We start from the raw sequence: 16,920 nt of genomic DNA on the forward strand, positions 1-16,920 counted from the left end.
TGGGGGAGATCCAACAGGGCCACTCCTATTTCCTGCTTGTGTTGACTTCTTTCTAGAAGGTTCTCTGCAGCACTGTCAGCAGCAGCTGGCTCAAGAGCCTGTACTCCCACGTGTGGATCAGAGTCGGACTTGAGGCAGCACCAACAACGCTCTCCAGCCCCCAGGAAGAGCCCCAGGTCCCTCGGCTCTGGGATAGACACAGAGGCGGAGACTGAGGAGGCTGGCAGACTCCCATACCTCCCCCGCGTCTGCACCCCTCTCTGACCCCCTGAAGGTGGAGCAGGTGACTGCCCGCCAAGGAACACTCTGGAAAACTGTGGGGGCTCTTCTCATTTCCACTAAGGTTTGGGGGAACATCTGGGCCCCGAGAGCCGGGGATGTCGCAGGTGATGGCACGCCAGGGCTGTCCGCTCCAGGAAGAGGCTGGGGTCCCACGAGCCACACGTGACCCGGTATAAACCCACAAGGAGAAAACGTGGTCACTGCTGTGGGCACAGACTCTCCCAGGCCCGGGTTTGAGTCCTTTGAAATCATCACGTCCCCTGAGATTCTCGTTCCCACCGACTCTTCCGACAACTGCCGTGCGGGCAGAGGAAGGCCCGGCCCGGTCTGGGGACTCGAGCAGACACGAGCCCCGAGTCGAAGTCAGCGGGTGGTGACCTAGTAGCTGTGGACCAAGCCTCGGAGCCTGCACTGTCGCTGTGTCCACTGCAGGTGGGCAGAGCGTGGACCTGAGAACAAGACAGGCCTGTCTGAGCCTCCCCCGGGCTGCCTCCGGATGACAGCTGGGTGTGACTTGAACTCCATGTGTGGCTAACTCCCCACACAGAACCTTCTGTGCTCGGTTCAGCGGGGCAGGAAGGGCTGCACACGGCGTGCTGGGAGAGCCAGGCGCATCCGCCTGGCGGCTGCTGTCCCAAGGGTCTGGGGAGCCTGGCTCTGGGCACTCCTGGCGTCGTTTAATCAGCTGCCCTGACGAGGAGGTCCCTCACCCATCACAAACACAGAAGCTCAGCTGATCTTTGCCGCCGAGTCTGCAGCCAGTGTTTGCTGTTTCAGGGTAGAACCCCCACCCCCACCCCAACCCCCCACCCGGCACTGTTACTCATTAACACCCTGCTCAGACCAGTGGGGTTTCTGGGAAAGGGAAGGCGGAGAGACTGGAGCACCCCGACCCCCCAGCTGCCCGGCCAGCCCTGCCCAGGCCCCAGGCCCACCCAGAGAGCGCAGCTTCTCCAGACGCCCTGGAAAGGTCCTGGTGCTTTTCCGAGTCCGGGCGTCCAGGCAGAGGGGCTAGCGTGGACCCTCAGTGTCCTGAGCACCTGGGGCTCAAGATGACCAAGACCTGCTCCCCACAGCCCCTGAGGAACTGCCAGGGCAGCAGGCGACCAGGATGGGTGAGTCACTACCAGCCTCTCCACCACGGGCCATGTCCATGCCCAGGGTTGGGGGGCGGTGATGCGCCCCCTCCCTCTGCCTTTGCTTCCCCAGCAGCCCCACCGTGTTGACCCCCGTGTCAATCAGGAACAGAACGGCAGGGTTCTTCCCTGAGACCCCAGTACTGGCTACAGACTCCGTGTAAGGCCAGATCTTGTGCCTTTGAGAGACCCCCTCACTGGTCAGGGGCAGCCAGTCACAGCAAGGACGGGAGAGACACCTCCTCCTCCCAGGGACCCTGAAGGGCAGGTGGGGTGTGGGCAGAGGAGGCCCCCTAGATGGGCTGGGACGGGGCTGCACATGGAGGCAGCTGTAGATATGGGGTGCAGGTAGGGATAAGGACGTTCCCCCAAGACCTCCAGGAAGCAGCCAGAGGGAGAGGTGGGGGGGGGGAGTTGGGGATGCTCTGGCTCGTGCAGGGCGGGCAGGGGTGAAGGGCTGATTCCTCACCTCCCGGGTTCCTCCACGATGAAGCTTCTCTGACCTGCTTCAGGAATGAGGGGGCTGGGGTGCGCCCTGGGGATCTTCTGCTCCTTCAGTGGGGGAGCCCCAAGGGACTTCTGGGCTTCCCTGGAAATAGAAGCGGAAGCGGGCATAGGACCACCCCCAGCGGCAGGAGCAGCTTCCGGGACAATGTGCTTCCGGAAGACGGAAGTGGGACAGGGAAGCCGGGACTGTGCCGGAACTGCCAGAGCACAGGGGCCCTCTGCGGGGTGGCCAGCCGGGAAGGGTTTGATGGACAAGGTGCCAGCCCAATTGCATGTGACAGTGCAGGGCCCTCGTGGAAGCGGCCGGGCAGTGCTGAGCAGCGTGCAGGGACAGACACCCCCTCACCTCTCAGAATCCAGGCCTCCAAGGGGAGGCTCGGAAACAGCCGCAAGTTCCCCAGCGAGGCAGGGCCCTGGGGCCTCAGCAGGGACCCTGAATTCTGAGAAGCCGTCAGAGTCCTGGGGGGGGGGGGTCACTCCGTGCCCTGATGGCGACAGAGCTTCTGTGCAAAAGAGCCTTCAGACTTGCCCCTCGTCCTCATGCTTGGCTCCTGGCAGGGGGCTGTAGAGGAGTTTCTGCTGATGGCACGCGGGCACACCCAGGGTCACACTCACACACTCACTCACATGCAGGCATGCACTCACACACAGACTCGTTCATACAGACATGCACTTACACATTCACACAGGTACTCACCCAGACTTGCTCACTCTCATATACTCACACTCTACTCTCACACGCATTCTCTCACACACTCACACACACACACTCACACACACACACACATGCACCACAGTCTCAATGCCCTCTGCATGGTGCTTCTGCCTCCCTTCCAACCCAGTCAGCTTCTGGACACCGGCCAGGCGTCCTCGTCCATCTGATGCCGTGTGGCACCGTGGGGGCCTGGAGTGTGGCGCGAGGTCCCCGCCAGTGCGCAAGGCTGGCTCCGTAGAGCATGTCCCCTGGGCCAGTGGAGGGAGGTGGCACTTCTCGGGCGCCGTGAGGACGAGAGGCGAGCTGAGCTGCACCCGGTGCTCTGGCTCCTGCTCGGAGTGTTGTGGAAAGAGGCGAGTGTGGAGGGGCACGGGGACGCCAGCTGGCCCGTACTGACAAGCTGCCCCCACCTTGGGTGGTAATGAACCAGGTGGGCGAGGTGGGCACAGCCCCCAAGCCCCGCCCACTGTGCCCCATGTCCTTCAGTGCCCAGAACGTGGCCACTCTAATCCCTCCTTGGGCTGCAAATCTTATGGGAAGGAGCAGAGAGAGCAGGGAGGCTGGCGAGAGCCAAGGCCCCCACCTGGGGTGTGCGGACGGGCCGGGAGCTGGGCTGACCCCGCCGGTCTGGCTGGGTAATAAAGTCGCACAAGGTCTTTGGGGCAGGGGGGCTGGGGTTAGGACTCCCCCATCCAGGGCAGCTGTCTGGGGGCTCTCAGCAAACTCTGCCCTTTTTCTCCCGAGGAAGTCTCGCTGCTCTGGCCTCCACACAGACCTGAAGACGACGGGGCTGTGCCTTCTGCTCCCCTGGCTCCTGGCCCTGGTGCAGCTGGGGGCTGGTTCCACCCTTGTCACCCCGACGCCAGAGACCCTAGACGGAATCGTGACACTGCTGACTCCCACTGGCCAGGACCGGGGCTATGAGGGGCTGCAGGCTTCCCAGAACCGGACCAAGGGTGGGGTGCAGACGCCCCAGAACCAGACCAAGAGTGGGGTGGCGGCTACTCTAGACCCAGCTGACAAAGGGGTGCATCCCGACCAGGAGGAGGCAGACGGAGAGTTCTGGGCCCCAGGCGGCGGGCAACTCGCTGAGGGAATCTCCCACCTGGGCTTCCGCCTTCTGCGCAAGATCTCCATGAAGCACGACAACAACGTGGCCTTCTCCCCGCTCGGCCTGGCCTCGGCCCTGGTGGCCCTGGCTCTGGGGAGCAAAGGGCAGACGCGAGCTGAGCTGGAGTCGGGGCTGGGCCTGCGGGAGCTGACCAGGCCCGGGCACCTGCCGATGCACTTCAGGCAGCTGCGGGGCTCCCTCGCCCTCAATCAGGAGCTGGGCCTGATGCAGGGGAGCTTGGCCTTCATCCACCGGGACTTCGACGTCCAGGAGAGCTTCCTCCACCTCTCCAGGCGCTACCTGGACACTCTGTGCGTGCCGGTGGACTTCCGCAACAGCTCCCAGGCCAGAGCGCTCATGAATTACTACGTGGACAAGGGCACCTGGGGCAAGATCCCCCAGTTCTTTGACGAGGTGAACCCTAGCACCAAATTCATTCTCGCCGACTACATCATGCTCAGAGGTACTTACCCGCAGGCGACCTCTGCCCTCCCGGAGCCCCGGGTGCCTCCCGTCACCTCCTTTGCTTCCCCCGACAGCACCCATAATGACAAGTGAATTCCAGGTGACAGATGGAGACTTGCAGACCCCGTTGCTCAAGGATTCTATGTGGCCCCCTCTGGGCTCCCAAGAAGGCCAGGCGTGCAAACTAAATAAAGGAGGGGAGGGCACGGCACGAGATGAGGGGCCAACTGGTAGGACGGGGACCTCAGAAAGAAAGAAATGGGAGTCACCAGGGGGGAAAGGTGGATAGACACAAATTTAAGGGACCTATGCGATGAGCACCCCTCCCCGGGAACCCAGCCGGCCAGCACACGCTGATGTTATGACACAAGGAATCTTCCGGCCAGTAGATAGAATCTTCTAAAACACACAAGGCTGCATTTACTGCCGCTTTGCTCCTTTGCAAATTGTGTGGCCTGGAGCAAGGGACAACATCTGTGGCCCTTGGATTCTTTTTTTTTTCTTTTTGGGACACACCTGGCGATGCACAGGGGTTATTCCTGGCTCATGCACTCAGGAGTTACTCCTGGCGGTGGTCAGGGGACCATATGGGATGCTGGGATTCGAACCCGGGTCGGCCGCGTGCAAGGCAAACGCCCTACCCGCTGTGCTATCGCTCCAGCCCCATGTCGCTCTTGGATTCTTAATGTCGCCCAGAAATAGCAGGGATGCGTCCCCCCCCCTCCCCAGCCACACCTCCTCGGTTCCCCTAGTCGGCAGGAAGGCAAAGAGCAGTTGGCTGGTCATGGGAAACAAGTGGCCACGCTGAAAGTTCCTAGACACACCTGCAGGTGTGTCCCCTGGAGGGGCAGACGTGGTGTGGCCACGCCTGGTGCGGAGCTGACACGAGTGACTGGGAGGAGGGTGGACCACAGCCGAGGAATGGGGTGTCTCATGTGCAGCACCCCGGGGCCCGGCTGGGGACTGTGGGGTATCTGCCGGTCAGCTTCCCCTCCCCCGGCACTGCCCAAGTGTGGGTGGGCAAGGTTGGAGGCAGCGGGACCCCCAAGGGGCCCTGGTTGCATGTGGCAGCGAGGCAGCCGGGGTAGGCGAGGGGGGTAGGCCTGGTCAGCTGGAGACCACCACAAGGGCGCGGTGATGTCAAGGAACTGTCTACCCCACCAGCTGGCATCTGTAGGGCCACCTGCAGGCTTATGTGCGACTGTCCCGGGGCCTGGGGGAAGCCGGGTAGCCACATGGCAAAGAGGATCCAGATGGGAGCTGCTTCTGGATCCTCCTGGGGGGCGCCGAGGGGGGATTCGGAGACCTCGGGGAGGCGGGTGTGCAGTGGGGTCCCCTCTCACCTGTGCAGGGAGGTGGCAGAGCCCCTTCGACCCGGACCTCACCGAAGTGGACACCTTCCACCTGGACAAGTACCGGGCCGTGAAGGTGCCCATGATGTTCCAGGCGGGCAAGTTCGCCTCCACCTTCGACAAGACCTTCCGCTGCCACGTGCTCCAGCTGCCCTACCGGGGCAACGCCAGCATGCTGGTGGTCCTCATGGAGAACATAGGCGACCACCTGGCCCTCGAAGACTACCTGACCCCGGAGCTGGTGGACACCTGGCTCAGGACCTTGAAAACCAAGTACGCTGCTCGCCCCGCTCCTGCCCACACACAGCCCCGGGTCCTGGCAGACACCCGCAGTCCAGTGGCCGAGAAGCGGGGGGCAGGGGCTCGGGGGGGCAGTGGCCAGAAACCGCCTCAGTCCTTTCCCTTCCTCACCATGGCACCTGGCCTGCCCTCCCTCCATCCCTCCCTCCCGCCCTCGGCAACCCTGAGGTTCATGCACATGCATGTGCCTAGCATAGCGACACGGCCTCCATGCGGCCCTCGGGGATGGAGACAGAGGGAACACAGACCACCCAGAGTGCAGAGAGGGGCTGCGGGAGGCGCCGAGGGGAAGCTGCACTGGGAAGGGCCAGGACACACGTACGTGCTGTCTGCGAGAGGGGGGGTCCAGGCAGAAGTGGGCTCGGGCAGAGAGTGCACTGGCCAGGGCATCTGAGGGACAGCAGGGTGGACTGTGAGGCCAGGCTGTGGACAAGACCAAAGTCGCCTGGGTGGAGGCAGCTACGGAGGGACCAACTGGGCATCGGCGTGGTCTTCAGGGAGGGGTGGGGAGGACTCTGCCAAGCTTCACCCAGACGCTGCCGCGTGGGGGGCCGGGTACGAGATGCACCAGGAAGTGGGGACTTCCTGGACGCAGGGGACGCAGGGGAATTGGCTAAGGAGGAGAGGGGGAGGGAACAGGAAGTGCCAAAGATGAAGATGAAGGAAGGGCCCGGGAGATACTCAAGATACTCAAGAGATCCCCTGCACACAGGTCTCTCGAGCACGGCCAGGTTTGGTTCCGGGGGCCTCCAGTGTCACCAGCCTGAGCACCACACCACAGTGAATCACCAAAAGGGCCCCAGTGGGCCCCCAGCACCGCTGGCTTTGACCCCTACTTGAAAAAAAAAATGCAAGCTTTGGGTGTGTAGGGGTGGGGGGTGGGGGGAGGGTTCAGCATTGCCCAGGACTGAGCTGGGAAGCCATTGGCAGGAACGGGTAAATCCCAAAGGTCCCCTGCAAACACTTGGATCAGAAATTCCTCTTCGACCTTCAGGCAGAGAAGTCACGAAGGCAGGGAGAGTTGGGGAGCAGGGAAGAAAGAAGGGGGGAGGGCTGGATGGGGGGATGGGGGGAGCACGGGGAGGGGGAGCCAAACAGGAACTTCCTCTTAGTTAAGGTCCTACCACACGGCAGATACTGTTCTGGGTACTTCGCGTGCGTAATGGCGCCAGGAATCGGGGGCTACGTGTCAGAGGAAGAAATCGGGACTGAGACAAACTCCGTATCCTTTCGTGTTCATCTTTACTTTTGAGCCCCAGGACTTCTCTTGGCGAGCAGAGTGTTTCCCAAGGAAAACTCCGCGAGAGAAGACAGTTGTCCGTTTCCTCGGCTCCTGCTGGTAGGAGGCGGTTCTTGATGGCAGGGAGCAGGTGCTTGGTTGGTCTAGACGCCTAGGGACAGGGTTCCGCGTGGAGGTCTTCTCGGCTGCAGTGTGTGAGTTCTTCGCAGGGGCCGTGGTCTCCTGGAATCACACCAGGGGACGCGTCAGCCGGGCAGAGGCGCTGGTGGAGACCCATCCAGGAGGAGGGGGCAAAGGGAGCCTGAGCTTTCCAGAATTCACCTGGGTCTTGCCTGCATGTCACCGTTTCATGTCCTTGGACTGCAGGAAAATGGAGGTTTTCTTCCCCAAGTTCAAGTTAGACCAGAAGTACGAGATGCACCAGCTGCTCAAACAGCTGGGGATCAGACAGATCTTCTCTCCCTGGGCTGACCTGAGTGAGGTCTCAGCGACCGCCAAAGACCTCAGGGTCTCCAAGGTGAGCCGGGGCCCTGGGGAGCCCCCAGCCCTGGGGAGGGCGGGCGACCATCAGAGATACTTGCTGACCGCTTCACGGGCTGACGCTCCCAGTTCAAAGAGCCTTGAATCGATCCAAAAGGCTTGCGACAGCACTCGGGCTGGCTGCAGGGGGGGAGAGGGGGTGTTGGTAATTCTGAGCTCCTGTATCGGAAACATTGGTTCAACTATTCATTTCTCTTGTGTAGCTCCCTTCCTCTCTGATCTCAAGGGGAAACGTCCCTACACACACACACACACACACACACACACACACACACACGGCCTAGCCCATGTATTGGAGTACCTCTAGGAACCCCTCACTGCTGGGGCCCCAGCAAGCCTCTGCCCACTTTCCCATCTGATTGCTTTCAACCCTAAAACTAAACACACACCCACCAGACCTAAGCGTGTGCTCAGGGGGGCAGCACATGCCCAGCATGTGAGAGGGCCGGGGTTCAATCCCCGCCCCTTCCCCATTCTGACCCGAGTCCCCCTAGCAGAGCTGCACGTATGCCTGGTAGAACAAGAGTGATCCCAGGCAGGCTCAGAGAGGACGGAGGGGAGGACATTTGCCTTGTACACGGCCAATCCAGGTTCGATCCCCGGCATCCCATGTGGTCCCCTGAGCACCACCAGGAGTGATTCCTAGCACAGAGCCAGGAGTCAGCCCTGAGCATTGTTGGGTGAGACCAGGAGAGGGTCTCAGGCTTATCTCCCAACACCACTGGTGAGCTCCCCAGAGTGCATCTACTTAAGGAGGGTAACGGGGGGGGGGGGGGTGCCACCGGCCCTGGGACTGCAGGGGAGACAGTGAACGTGGTATGACCCTCCTGCCCTCAGCACCAGGACTTTTGCTGCACACACACACACACACACACATGCCTAGACCCCAAGAAAATGGCTGCTCCAGAGACAGTACATGCATATACCACACACACGCATGCACACGCGTGCACCTCAACACACACACTCACAAAGGGGCTGCTCCAGAGATGGTACACGCATATACCAAACATGTATGCACACACACAACACACACACTCACAAAGGGGCTGCTCCAGAGATGGTACACGCATATACCACACATGCATGAACCCACACACGCAACACACACACAGAGGCCATTTCAGAGGTTGTACACATGCACCTGGTGATAGCTCTGGGCAATCAAATGTCAGTTGAGAGGAGAGATTGTGGGGGTTACCGCGTGGCTTCCCTCTCACAGCCAGGGACTTCGGAGAGAAGGAACGGCCTCCCGGGTCAGAGAGGCCCCAGGGAGGTGCCTGAGTCCAGGGCGTGGCCCAGACTCGCCTCACTGCCTCGGCAAACAGACCACAGCCCTGGCCCCTGCCGGGCATGGAAAAGGTGAAGATCCCAGGGCTTCCGGGAGGGGCTCAGCCGTGCAGCCTGCAGCCAAGGCAGCGAGCACACAGGGCCAGAGTCTCCCCCACAGGCCCGCAATGCATTGCCCGTGCACTCTCTGCGTCTCCTGCCATGGTGTTGGGGGTCCAGGCTGCGCCCCCCCACCCTGGTGCATTTCTCTCTGCGTTCCTCTCTCCTCCCTCCCGGGGGCACACCCCTGCAGAGCAGGCTAAGGACTCAGTGAACTTTTTTTGTTTTGTTTTGGCATGGGGGGCCACAGCCAGTGGTGCTCAGGACCCAGCGATCCCTGGCTCTGAGCTCAAGGGTCACTCCTGCTGGGCTCGGGGATCAAGGCAAGCGCCCTCCCCGCTGTCCTAGCATCACTCCGGCCCACGTGACCCCGTCTTGTGTGGCCTGTCCAGCATCTTCTCTCCCCCCTTTCCTAGGTCCTACAAAGAACAGTGCTCGAAGTGGACGAAAAGGGGACGGAGGCGGCGGCCGGAGTCGCTGCTGAAATCACGGCCTACTCCATGCCTCCCGTCATCAGAGTGAACCGGCCCTTTCACTTCCTCATCTACGAGGAACCCTCTAGAACGCTGCTGTTTCTGGGCAGAGTGATGGACCCAACTGCCCTCTGACGAGCGGAGGGCCCGGAGGCTGCACCGCAGGGCGGCGACCTGCAGGGGACACGGTGGTGGGGGTGCCAGGGCGCCCCCTGCTGTCCCACCACTGCTCCAGCTAGTTTGTGCCACTCAGTGAAGCCCACGGTCCCCACTCGGACCTTAAGGAGGTGTCGGGTGGCACGTGGGCTGCTGTTCAACCCGCTTCTAGGCACCTTTGTCGTCTGACTGAAGACGAGCCTAGACACACGCGACTTCCCTGTGAGCAGCATGACTGAGGCACAGGCTAGACGAGGACCTTCCGGGGTGAAGACTCACCCTCGCGCTCCCAGCCCCGGACCATGCGCTCCCTACTCCTCTCTCGCACTAACTAAGCAACTGGCAGCTCAGCAGCCTGGGCACTGCCAAGATACGGGCCCGGGAGGGCAAAGCCGCCTTTTAGCAGGAGAGAAGGGGTTCTGGGGGCTGGGCCCCACCTGTGCCTTCCCCTCACCCATGCGCGGGGGCCTTCCTGGGCTCCACCCTCCTTCCCTCCCTCCCTCTCTACTCTGTCCCTCCCTCCATTCACTTTCTCGATCCCTCCCTCTCTCCATCCCTTCCTCCATTCTCTCTCCTCTCTATCACTTCCTCCATTCTCTTCCTCCCTCCCTCCCTCTCCCTCCCTCCTTCCCTCTCCCTCTCCCTCTCCCACTCCTCTCTCTCTCTCTCTCTCTCTCTCTCTCTCTCTCTCTCTCTCTCTCTCTCTCTCTCTCTCTCTCTCTCTCTCTCTCTCTGAATGCACTGTGGACTGAATTTGTCTCCCCCAAGGTGCAAAGGCTGGAACCTCCTTCCTGCCCAATCATCTTCCCGGCCCCTGCAAGGACTGCAGGCCCCTGGCACTGTCTGCCCCGTGTGAGGGGCAAGTGCCCATCTCAGAAAAGGAGAACGTGCCGTGGCCAGCCTGTGGGGCAGTGGCAGAGCCCTGGCTGCCTCTCCCGCCCCCAGAGCGCACGCTGCTCTTCCTCCGTCTCCAACACCAGCGCGGTGACGCTGGCAGGACACAGGGAGCCAATGACGATCCCATGGCTGCAGGGAATGAGAAGCCCCTAACGGCCACTTCTGTTAGACACCAGCCGAGCCGGGAGAACTCACAGTGTCGTGAGCAGAACTACCCAGTCTCGGAGTGGACATCACGTGGCCACGTGCCTAACTGGATGTCAGTCCACAGCCAATGGTTTAACATCCCTGAAATCATTATATGGGTCCTCCTGATCACTGATACCAAATCCTAGTACTGTGGGTAGTTCTTAATGCGACTAAGTATTAATATTATGCAGCAACCTAAAAATGGACTCGCCATCATTCTAAACTCTGGACATTAATGCATTCCTGTGTTCTTGCCTTCAGCACCAGTGGACACTCGGTTAGAGCCGGGCTACTCTAGGACCTGGAAATAGAAAGAAGAGACAAAAGTCGAGCAGGAGTCCCAGCAGACATTCCTAAGGGGCTTCTTAGTGCTCCCTGCGTGCTTGTGGGGGAAGAGGAGAAAGAGACGGAAGAGGGTTCAGTCAGAATGTCCACCCTCTGGTTGTGTTCTGTTTGGGGTCACACCTCGTCGTGCGTGCGCATCGCCGGGAACGAACCCCTGCTCAGCTGTGCGCAGGGCGGGGGCCTTACCTGCTGGACTATTGCTCCGGCTCCATGGGGGGTTATACTTTGGCCACATTTAAAAGGGGGATTCTAGAAGAATCTGAGACTATAACCCCTCTGAGCCCTTGCTGTTCTGGAACAACCCCGTCGTGGCAGCAGGATCTGACCCCTGACTCTCCAAGTCTGAAAAGGCCCTTGTCCTTGCTTTTAAGAAATAGTTTAGGGGCTGGAGCACAGCAGGGAGGGCATTTGCCTTGCACGAACCCCCGACCCGGGTTCGATTCCTGGCATCCCATATGGTCCCCCGAGCACCGCCAGGAGTAATTCCTGAGTGCAGAGCCAGGAGTCAACCCTGTGCACTGCTGGGTGTGACCCAAAAAGCAAATAAATAAATAAATATTCCCCCACCCCCCAGAGGCTGACCACTGTAAAGTAGGATCTGTCTTGCTTTTTTTTTTTTTAATGCAAGTTTTCTTTTCTTTATTTGGTTTTTGGGCCGCACCGTTGGTGATCAGGATTTCCTTCTGGCTCTGTGCTCACGGGTCGCTCCTAACGGGGCTCAGGGGACCACACAGGGTGCCAGAGGGCAGAGCCGGGTCTGCGGTGTGCAAGGCCAATGCCCGACCTGCTGCACCATCTCTCCAGCCCCCGGTCAAGGTTTCCACTGCAGGTTGCACTGTGGCCAACCTTACTCCAACAGTGATTCCCACGGGCGGCACCCCTGTACCCACACTCTCCCACACGGGCAGGAGCCGCCCAGAGGAGTTTAGGGATCAGATTCCTCCCATCCTCGCTGTAAACCTGCAGTGTTGCTCCTCGCAGTGCAAGCCCACCACTCACCCAGGCACCCTAGAGCCCATCCCCCCAGCAGTGTGTGAGGCCGTGGACACGGGTTCCCAGGGTCTGTAGACCACCCTCTGCGATCTCCAGTCCTCCTCGGCCCTGGCCCCCTTTCTGCTGGTCGAGGGAGCTTTACAGGTGTGGTTCTTTTTTGCCGGTCGTCCTGACTGGTGGAATTAAAAACACAACTTTCCCTGAGGGGCGCAGAGATGCAGACACCCCTATTTCCCTGCAGCCACACGCGAGGGCGGGCTCCTGTCACACGGCAGCCTCAAGGCTCCATCCAGGGTGCAGTTCCACGGAGAGCCTTGACGTCACGCGGTCCTGCTTCCAGGGTAGAGTTGGACGGCCCCTGTGCATTTGTCCTTGAGAGTTAATTCTGACAGACATTTAGCGGAGACGGTCACTGCATGTGTGTCTGGCGACGGTGCTGCCTGACCCTGCCCAGGGTCCCGCCTGCCACTGCTCTCGCTCCCCGTGTCCCTCCCTCCACACGTAGGACAGGAATCCTGACTGACATGGAACGGACCCTCAGACGTCTCCATTCGACAGAAAGCCCAGGTGCAGGGCTCCTCGAGGGCCCCCTCCAGCCCACGGAGGCTCTGGCCGCACACGGTCGCCACAGGGGAGCCGGACAAGTTAGGGCCAGTGTCGCTGCGTCGCTCCTCAGCCCGGCTGTCACCTAGGACAGGAGTCTGTCCTGGAACAATGCAAGTGGCAACGGTCCTGCACTGAAGGGCTAAACCAACTGCCCTGGAATGAAAGAGTCATTCAGAATGACCACACAGAGGCCAAATGGAGGCAGGGGGTGAGGGACGTTGACAGAAAACATGTCCCTGGGGGCTACTGCCAGTCCCAGAACTGATGCCAAGGGTTCTCCTTGGCCGTTTCTCTGTGATGACAGGCCTGGCCCTTTGACTGGAGATGGAGCAAATGCCTTCCTTCTTGGTTTTTCTTTTCATTATGGAATAGAAACTGCAGGAAAGCATTTGAAGCTTTTTCCACAAACACAGGCATAGCATTAACCTATTTTTATTTTGAGTAAATTCACTGTTCATTATTTCACATTAGAAAAAGTAACCACACACGCATATGCATTCACAAACTAGATCATCTTTCTCATACACCAATATACTTTTTTCTAAAAAAAACATATCTTCTCATATCAATATAGACATATGCTGATTGCATTCTGAAATAGAGAAGCTGACAAGAGCTTCATACAGAATATACTTCAAGAGCTGACATTTGAAAATTAAGAGTTGTTTATGCGCCACAGGTGAATTTTGATGGAAACATTAGCATGAGCACAAATGTTAGGGTTAGGCTGTCGACATAGCTTAAGCATGATAGCTTAGAGTAACAACTGATTCAAACTAGAGTCATCATTTCAAATTAAGGACAAATACAATCTCAGATGAAAACAAAGCATTTATAAAATAAAGTCTTCGAGGAAACAAAGGAAATCATTAATCTATTATTTTCAAGGTAGTTGGAACCAAAAGTTCTCCGAAATCTTCATAGAATTTTCATTGCCAAATTTAAAATCCAGAATGTCTGGGTAGAACGTAGTGACCCCACAGTCAAAGGGCTGATGAGCCCATAGACAGACCGTGGACAGCTGTTTGTACCCTCTTGGTGGGACTATTTTTTATTGGAGGTTTACAAGCCAAGGCAACGTTCTCCGTTCTCCTTCCTCTCCTCTGCTGCGTGATCAGTCACCAGGGCAATTTCGGTTGATTTGGACGTTCATATAATTTTTAAATAGCAAAACACTGAAACAATAAATGGTTTCCTGCAAAAGTAAGGCCATTTCATACATTCCCTGTAAGTGCCTGCTGTAAATTAATGCGAACAATTCTGTTTTTGCAGCAGTAAAGCACATACCCTAAGAGCCAGTTTTCATTATACCGAGCTATAACATTGGAATTTTGTAGTGACGGTATGCAAGAAATATTCCGCCTAGGGAACCTAATTTCAAATATGAAAATTTTAACATCAGCTGCCATTACAACTCTCTTTTTCCATTCTTTTACAAAAAAAAACAATCCCCAAAGTCCCAGCAGCCATTGCTTCAACTTCTGTCCACCAGTGCACTTTCTCCATGGGTCTTGGATTGCCTCTTCATCAAGCAGATGAGTTAAGGATTGGACTTTCTACATTTTCTTTGTCAAAAAGGGAGATGAAGAGCAGAGGGTAGGAATAAGAGGGACAAAGAAAGAAGGAAAAAAATTTATTCATGTAATCTTGCAAAATAACTATACTTTGAACAAATCGAATATATAAGGGTTCTGATTACATGAAAAATATATGGCATATTAGAGATTTCCTGAAATTATCTTTAATTTTCAAATTCTATGTGCATCTAACACAGCATCCAATTCTGTTCATATCGGTTCTCTGAGAAATTCCTGGTAAAACTGTCGTGGAGAGTAACGTGGGCCTAAATGTATCTCTAGCCTGGCCTTGGAATTCTCCAGGCAGGAGGTCTTCATGTGCTCCTTTGAGACACTGGTATCCCTAAGTGCCAGATGTGTCATCTCTGTCATGCTACAAAGCTCAAGAATATACAGCTGTGGATTTTTCCTGTGAGGCGAACACTGAGATCACAGCTTATAAATTTCATGTCACAGCTCGTGTTGAGCGGAAAGGGTCTCATTTGGGTATGGCATGGCACTGAGTGGTGGGTGGTGCGTCACAGAAATGAAACCGACGTGTGTCATCCAGGGGTCATGCATTCCAGCTGCGCGGCAGAGAGCATCTGTGAGAAAATCACATCAAAATCCCACGCCACAGACACTGCGTGATTGACCTGGACATGAGTCCCAGGTGGAGGAGAAGCAGCTGTGACACCAATATTCCTACTCCTTCAGGGCGTTTAGGGACAAAGCGAGGGTTAAAATGTTCAATACCATCGTGCCAAGTTCCAGCTTCATTTCTTAACCCACCTATTTAGTATAATTTATCATATAAATAATAATATTGACAATATGGCAAGCAAAAGGAAATGGTCTGTAAGAAGGCACAGCACTGGGGCTGGAGCAATAGCACAGCGGGAGGGCATTTGCCTTGCATGCAACCGACTGGGGTTCGATTCCCAGCATCCCATATGGTCCCCTGAGCACCTCCAGGAGTAATTCCTGAGTACGTGAGCCAGGAGTAACCCCTGTGCATCGCCGTGTGTGACCCAAAAAGCAAAAAAAAAAAAAAAGTGCAGTATGTGCAGCCAAGCCAGAGCAGAGAGCGAGCAAGCTGAAATAAAGGAGGGCAGCTGCAGCTATAAAGTATTCAGCTTTAGTAGTCTTTTAAAAAGCCCTCAGCACATAAGAAAATAAATTGTGAGGAGAATAACTCACATACTGAAGATAAGAAATATAGTCTGAGGAGGAAAATTTCAGGGCAATCTCTGGAGAGGAAGAGGGTGAGGCTGATAGAAAGGAAGGGTCCCAGATGGCCCTCGGACCCGCCCTGCTGTCTCAGGCAGACCCCGGGGCCCAGGTGCAGGGCCAAGCAGCACCCAGCTCTCAGCGTCCACCAAAAGCCAAGGCAGGACTCACTCAACCACGGCAAGTCCCGTGGGGCCTGGCTTTCAAGGAGAGCTTGCACACCACCATCCTTGGAGCGTGACCGTATGGGCTGGGGGTCTCCATCCTCATTCTCTTAAATGAAATGCATGCTGGAGAATTACCATCGTAGTAACACCAGGGCCATTCTTCCTCTTTCCTCTCTATAGCATCTCATCGTATTATTTCCTTGAGTTGACTATCACTAAATTCCCTTAGAAGCCTTGAAGCAAATTTAATGAGCAGAACTAAACTTCACTGTCACTCTCATCCCATTGCTCATCGGTTTGCTCAAGCAGGCATCAGTAACGTCTCCATTGTGAGACTTGTTACTGTTTTTGGCATATAGAATACGCCACGGGGAGCTTGCCAGGCTCTGCCATGTGGGCAAGATACTCTCGGTAGCTTGCCGAGCTCTCCGAGAGGGGCGGAGGAATCGAACCCGGGTTGGCAGGCAAGGTGAACACCCTACCCACTGCACTATTGCTCCAGCCCTAAACTTATTAATTTAAAATGAATAAATTTTAAATAAATTTATTTAAATAAATAAAATCTTTATTTTCATATTTTTAATAGATTTATTTAAATAAATAAAATCTTTATTTTCAGATTTTTAAATAGATTTATTTAAATAAAATCTTTATTTATTATTCAGATGACTTTTCTGAATGCATCCCTATTTGTGGATATCAAAGGTTGACTGAAATGTGGGTTAATATAAATACAGATAAATAGCAGTTCCTAAAGAGAGCACGGATGTATAGATTCCACTCAAAGAAACATTTGAGAAGCTATTTAAAAAACACTGATGAATTAAACAAAATACATGTTTAAAAGAAAACCTCCATCCTGTGCTGATTCCTTTCTCACGGATGGTACAGGTGTCCTAGTGGAAGAACAGCCCTGTCATGTACGGGAGTCGCCCGTCACGTAAAATAGCCACCCTCCCTGTAAAGGGGGCGTAAAGGGGCACATGCAGGGACAGGCCTGTCATGTAAAGGGGCAGCCCGTAACTGGAGTGTAAGACAATGGCTGAGTCACAGGATCTATCAGAACAAAGATTTTGAAGGTACAACCCTCCGAAATGTTCGAATCAGAGGAAATAAAGGGTAGTAAGAAGAAAAGTGAGACCAGAGTGGGGAAGGCACTTGCCTTGCTCGCAGCCGCCCTGGGTTCAATCCCTGGCACCCCACCCAGTCCCCCGAGTGCAGACCCCGATGTAACCCCTGACACTGCTGGGTGTGGCCCAAAAATCAACAAT

The 16,920-nt window shown here is 56.5% G+C and overlaps 2 protein-coding genes across 2 annotated transcripts in view; one reads left to right on the top strand and one right to left on the bottom strand.

Moving 5' to 3' along the window:
* The first annotated feature begins 1,279 nt into the window (after positions 1 to 1,279).
* SERPINA10 (serpin family A member 10) lies at positions 1,280 to 9,823 on the top strand. Its single transcript, XM_055133384.1, has 5 exons — positions 1,280 to 1,397; positions 3,683 to 4,214; positions 5,568 to 5,841; positions 7,475 to 7,625; positions 9,454 to 9,823. The coding sequence occupies exons 1-5, from the start codon at positions 1,335 to 1,337 to the stop codon at positions 9,643 to 9,645; spliced, it is 1,212 nt and encodes a 403-aa protein (XP_054989359.1). The 5' UTR covers positions 1,280 to 1,334; the 3' UTR covers positions 9,646 to 9,823.
* A 3,289-nt stretch (positions 9,824 to 13,112) lies between these two features.
* The window catches only part of PPP4R4 (protein phosphatase 4 regulatory subunit 4), a 101,946-nt gene continuing 98,138 nt past the window's right edge, over positions 13,113 to 16,920 (bottom strand). Inside the window, exon 25 of the mRNA XM_055133406.1 lies at positions 13,113 to 14,261. Within this exon, the coding sequence (XP_054989381.1) occupies positions 14,237 to 14,261 (25 nt within the window). The 3' untranslated portion in view covers positions 13,113 to 14,236. The remainder of the gene's footprint in view (positions 14,262 to 16,920) is intronic.

The sequence above is a fragment of the Sorex araneus genome, chromosome 3 (genome assembly GCF_027595985.1).
Source record: "Sorex araneus isolate mSorAra2 chromosome 3, mSorAra2.pri, whole genome shotgun sequence".
Classification (NCBI taxonomy): domain Eukaryota; kingdom Metazoa; phylum Chordata; class Mammalia; order Eulipotyphla; family Soricidae; genus Sorex; species Sorex araneus.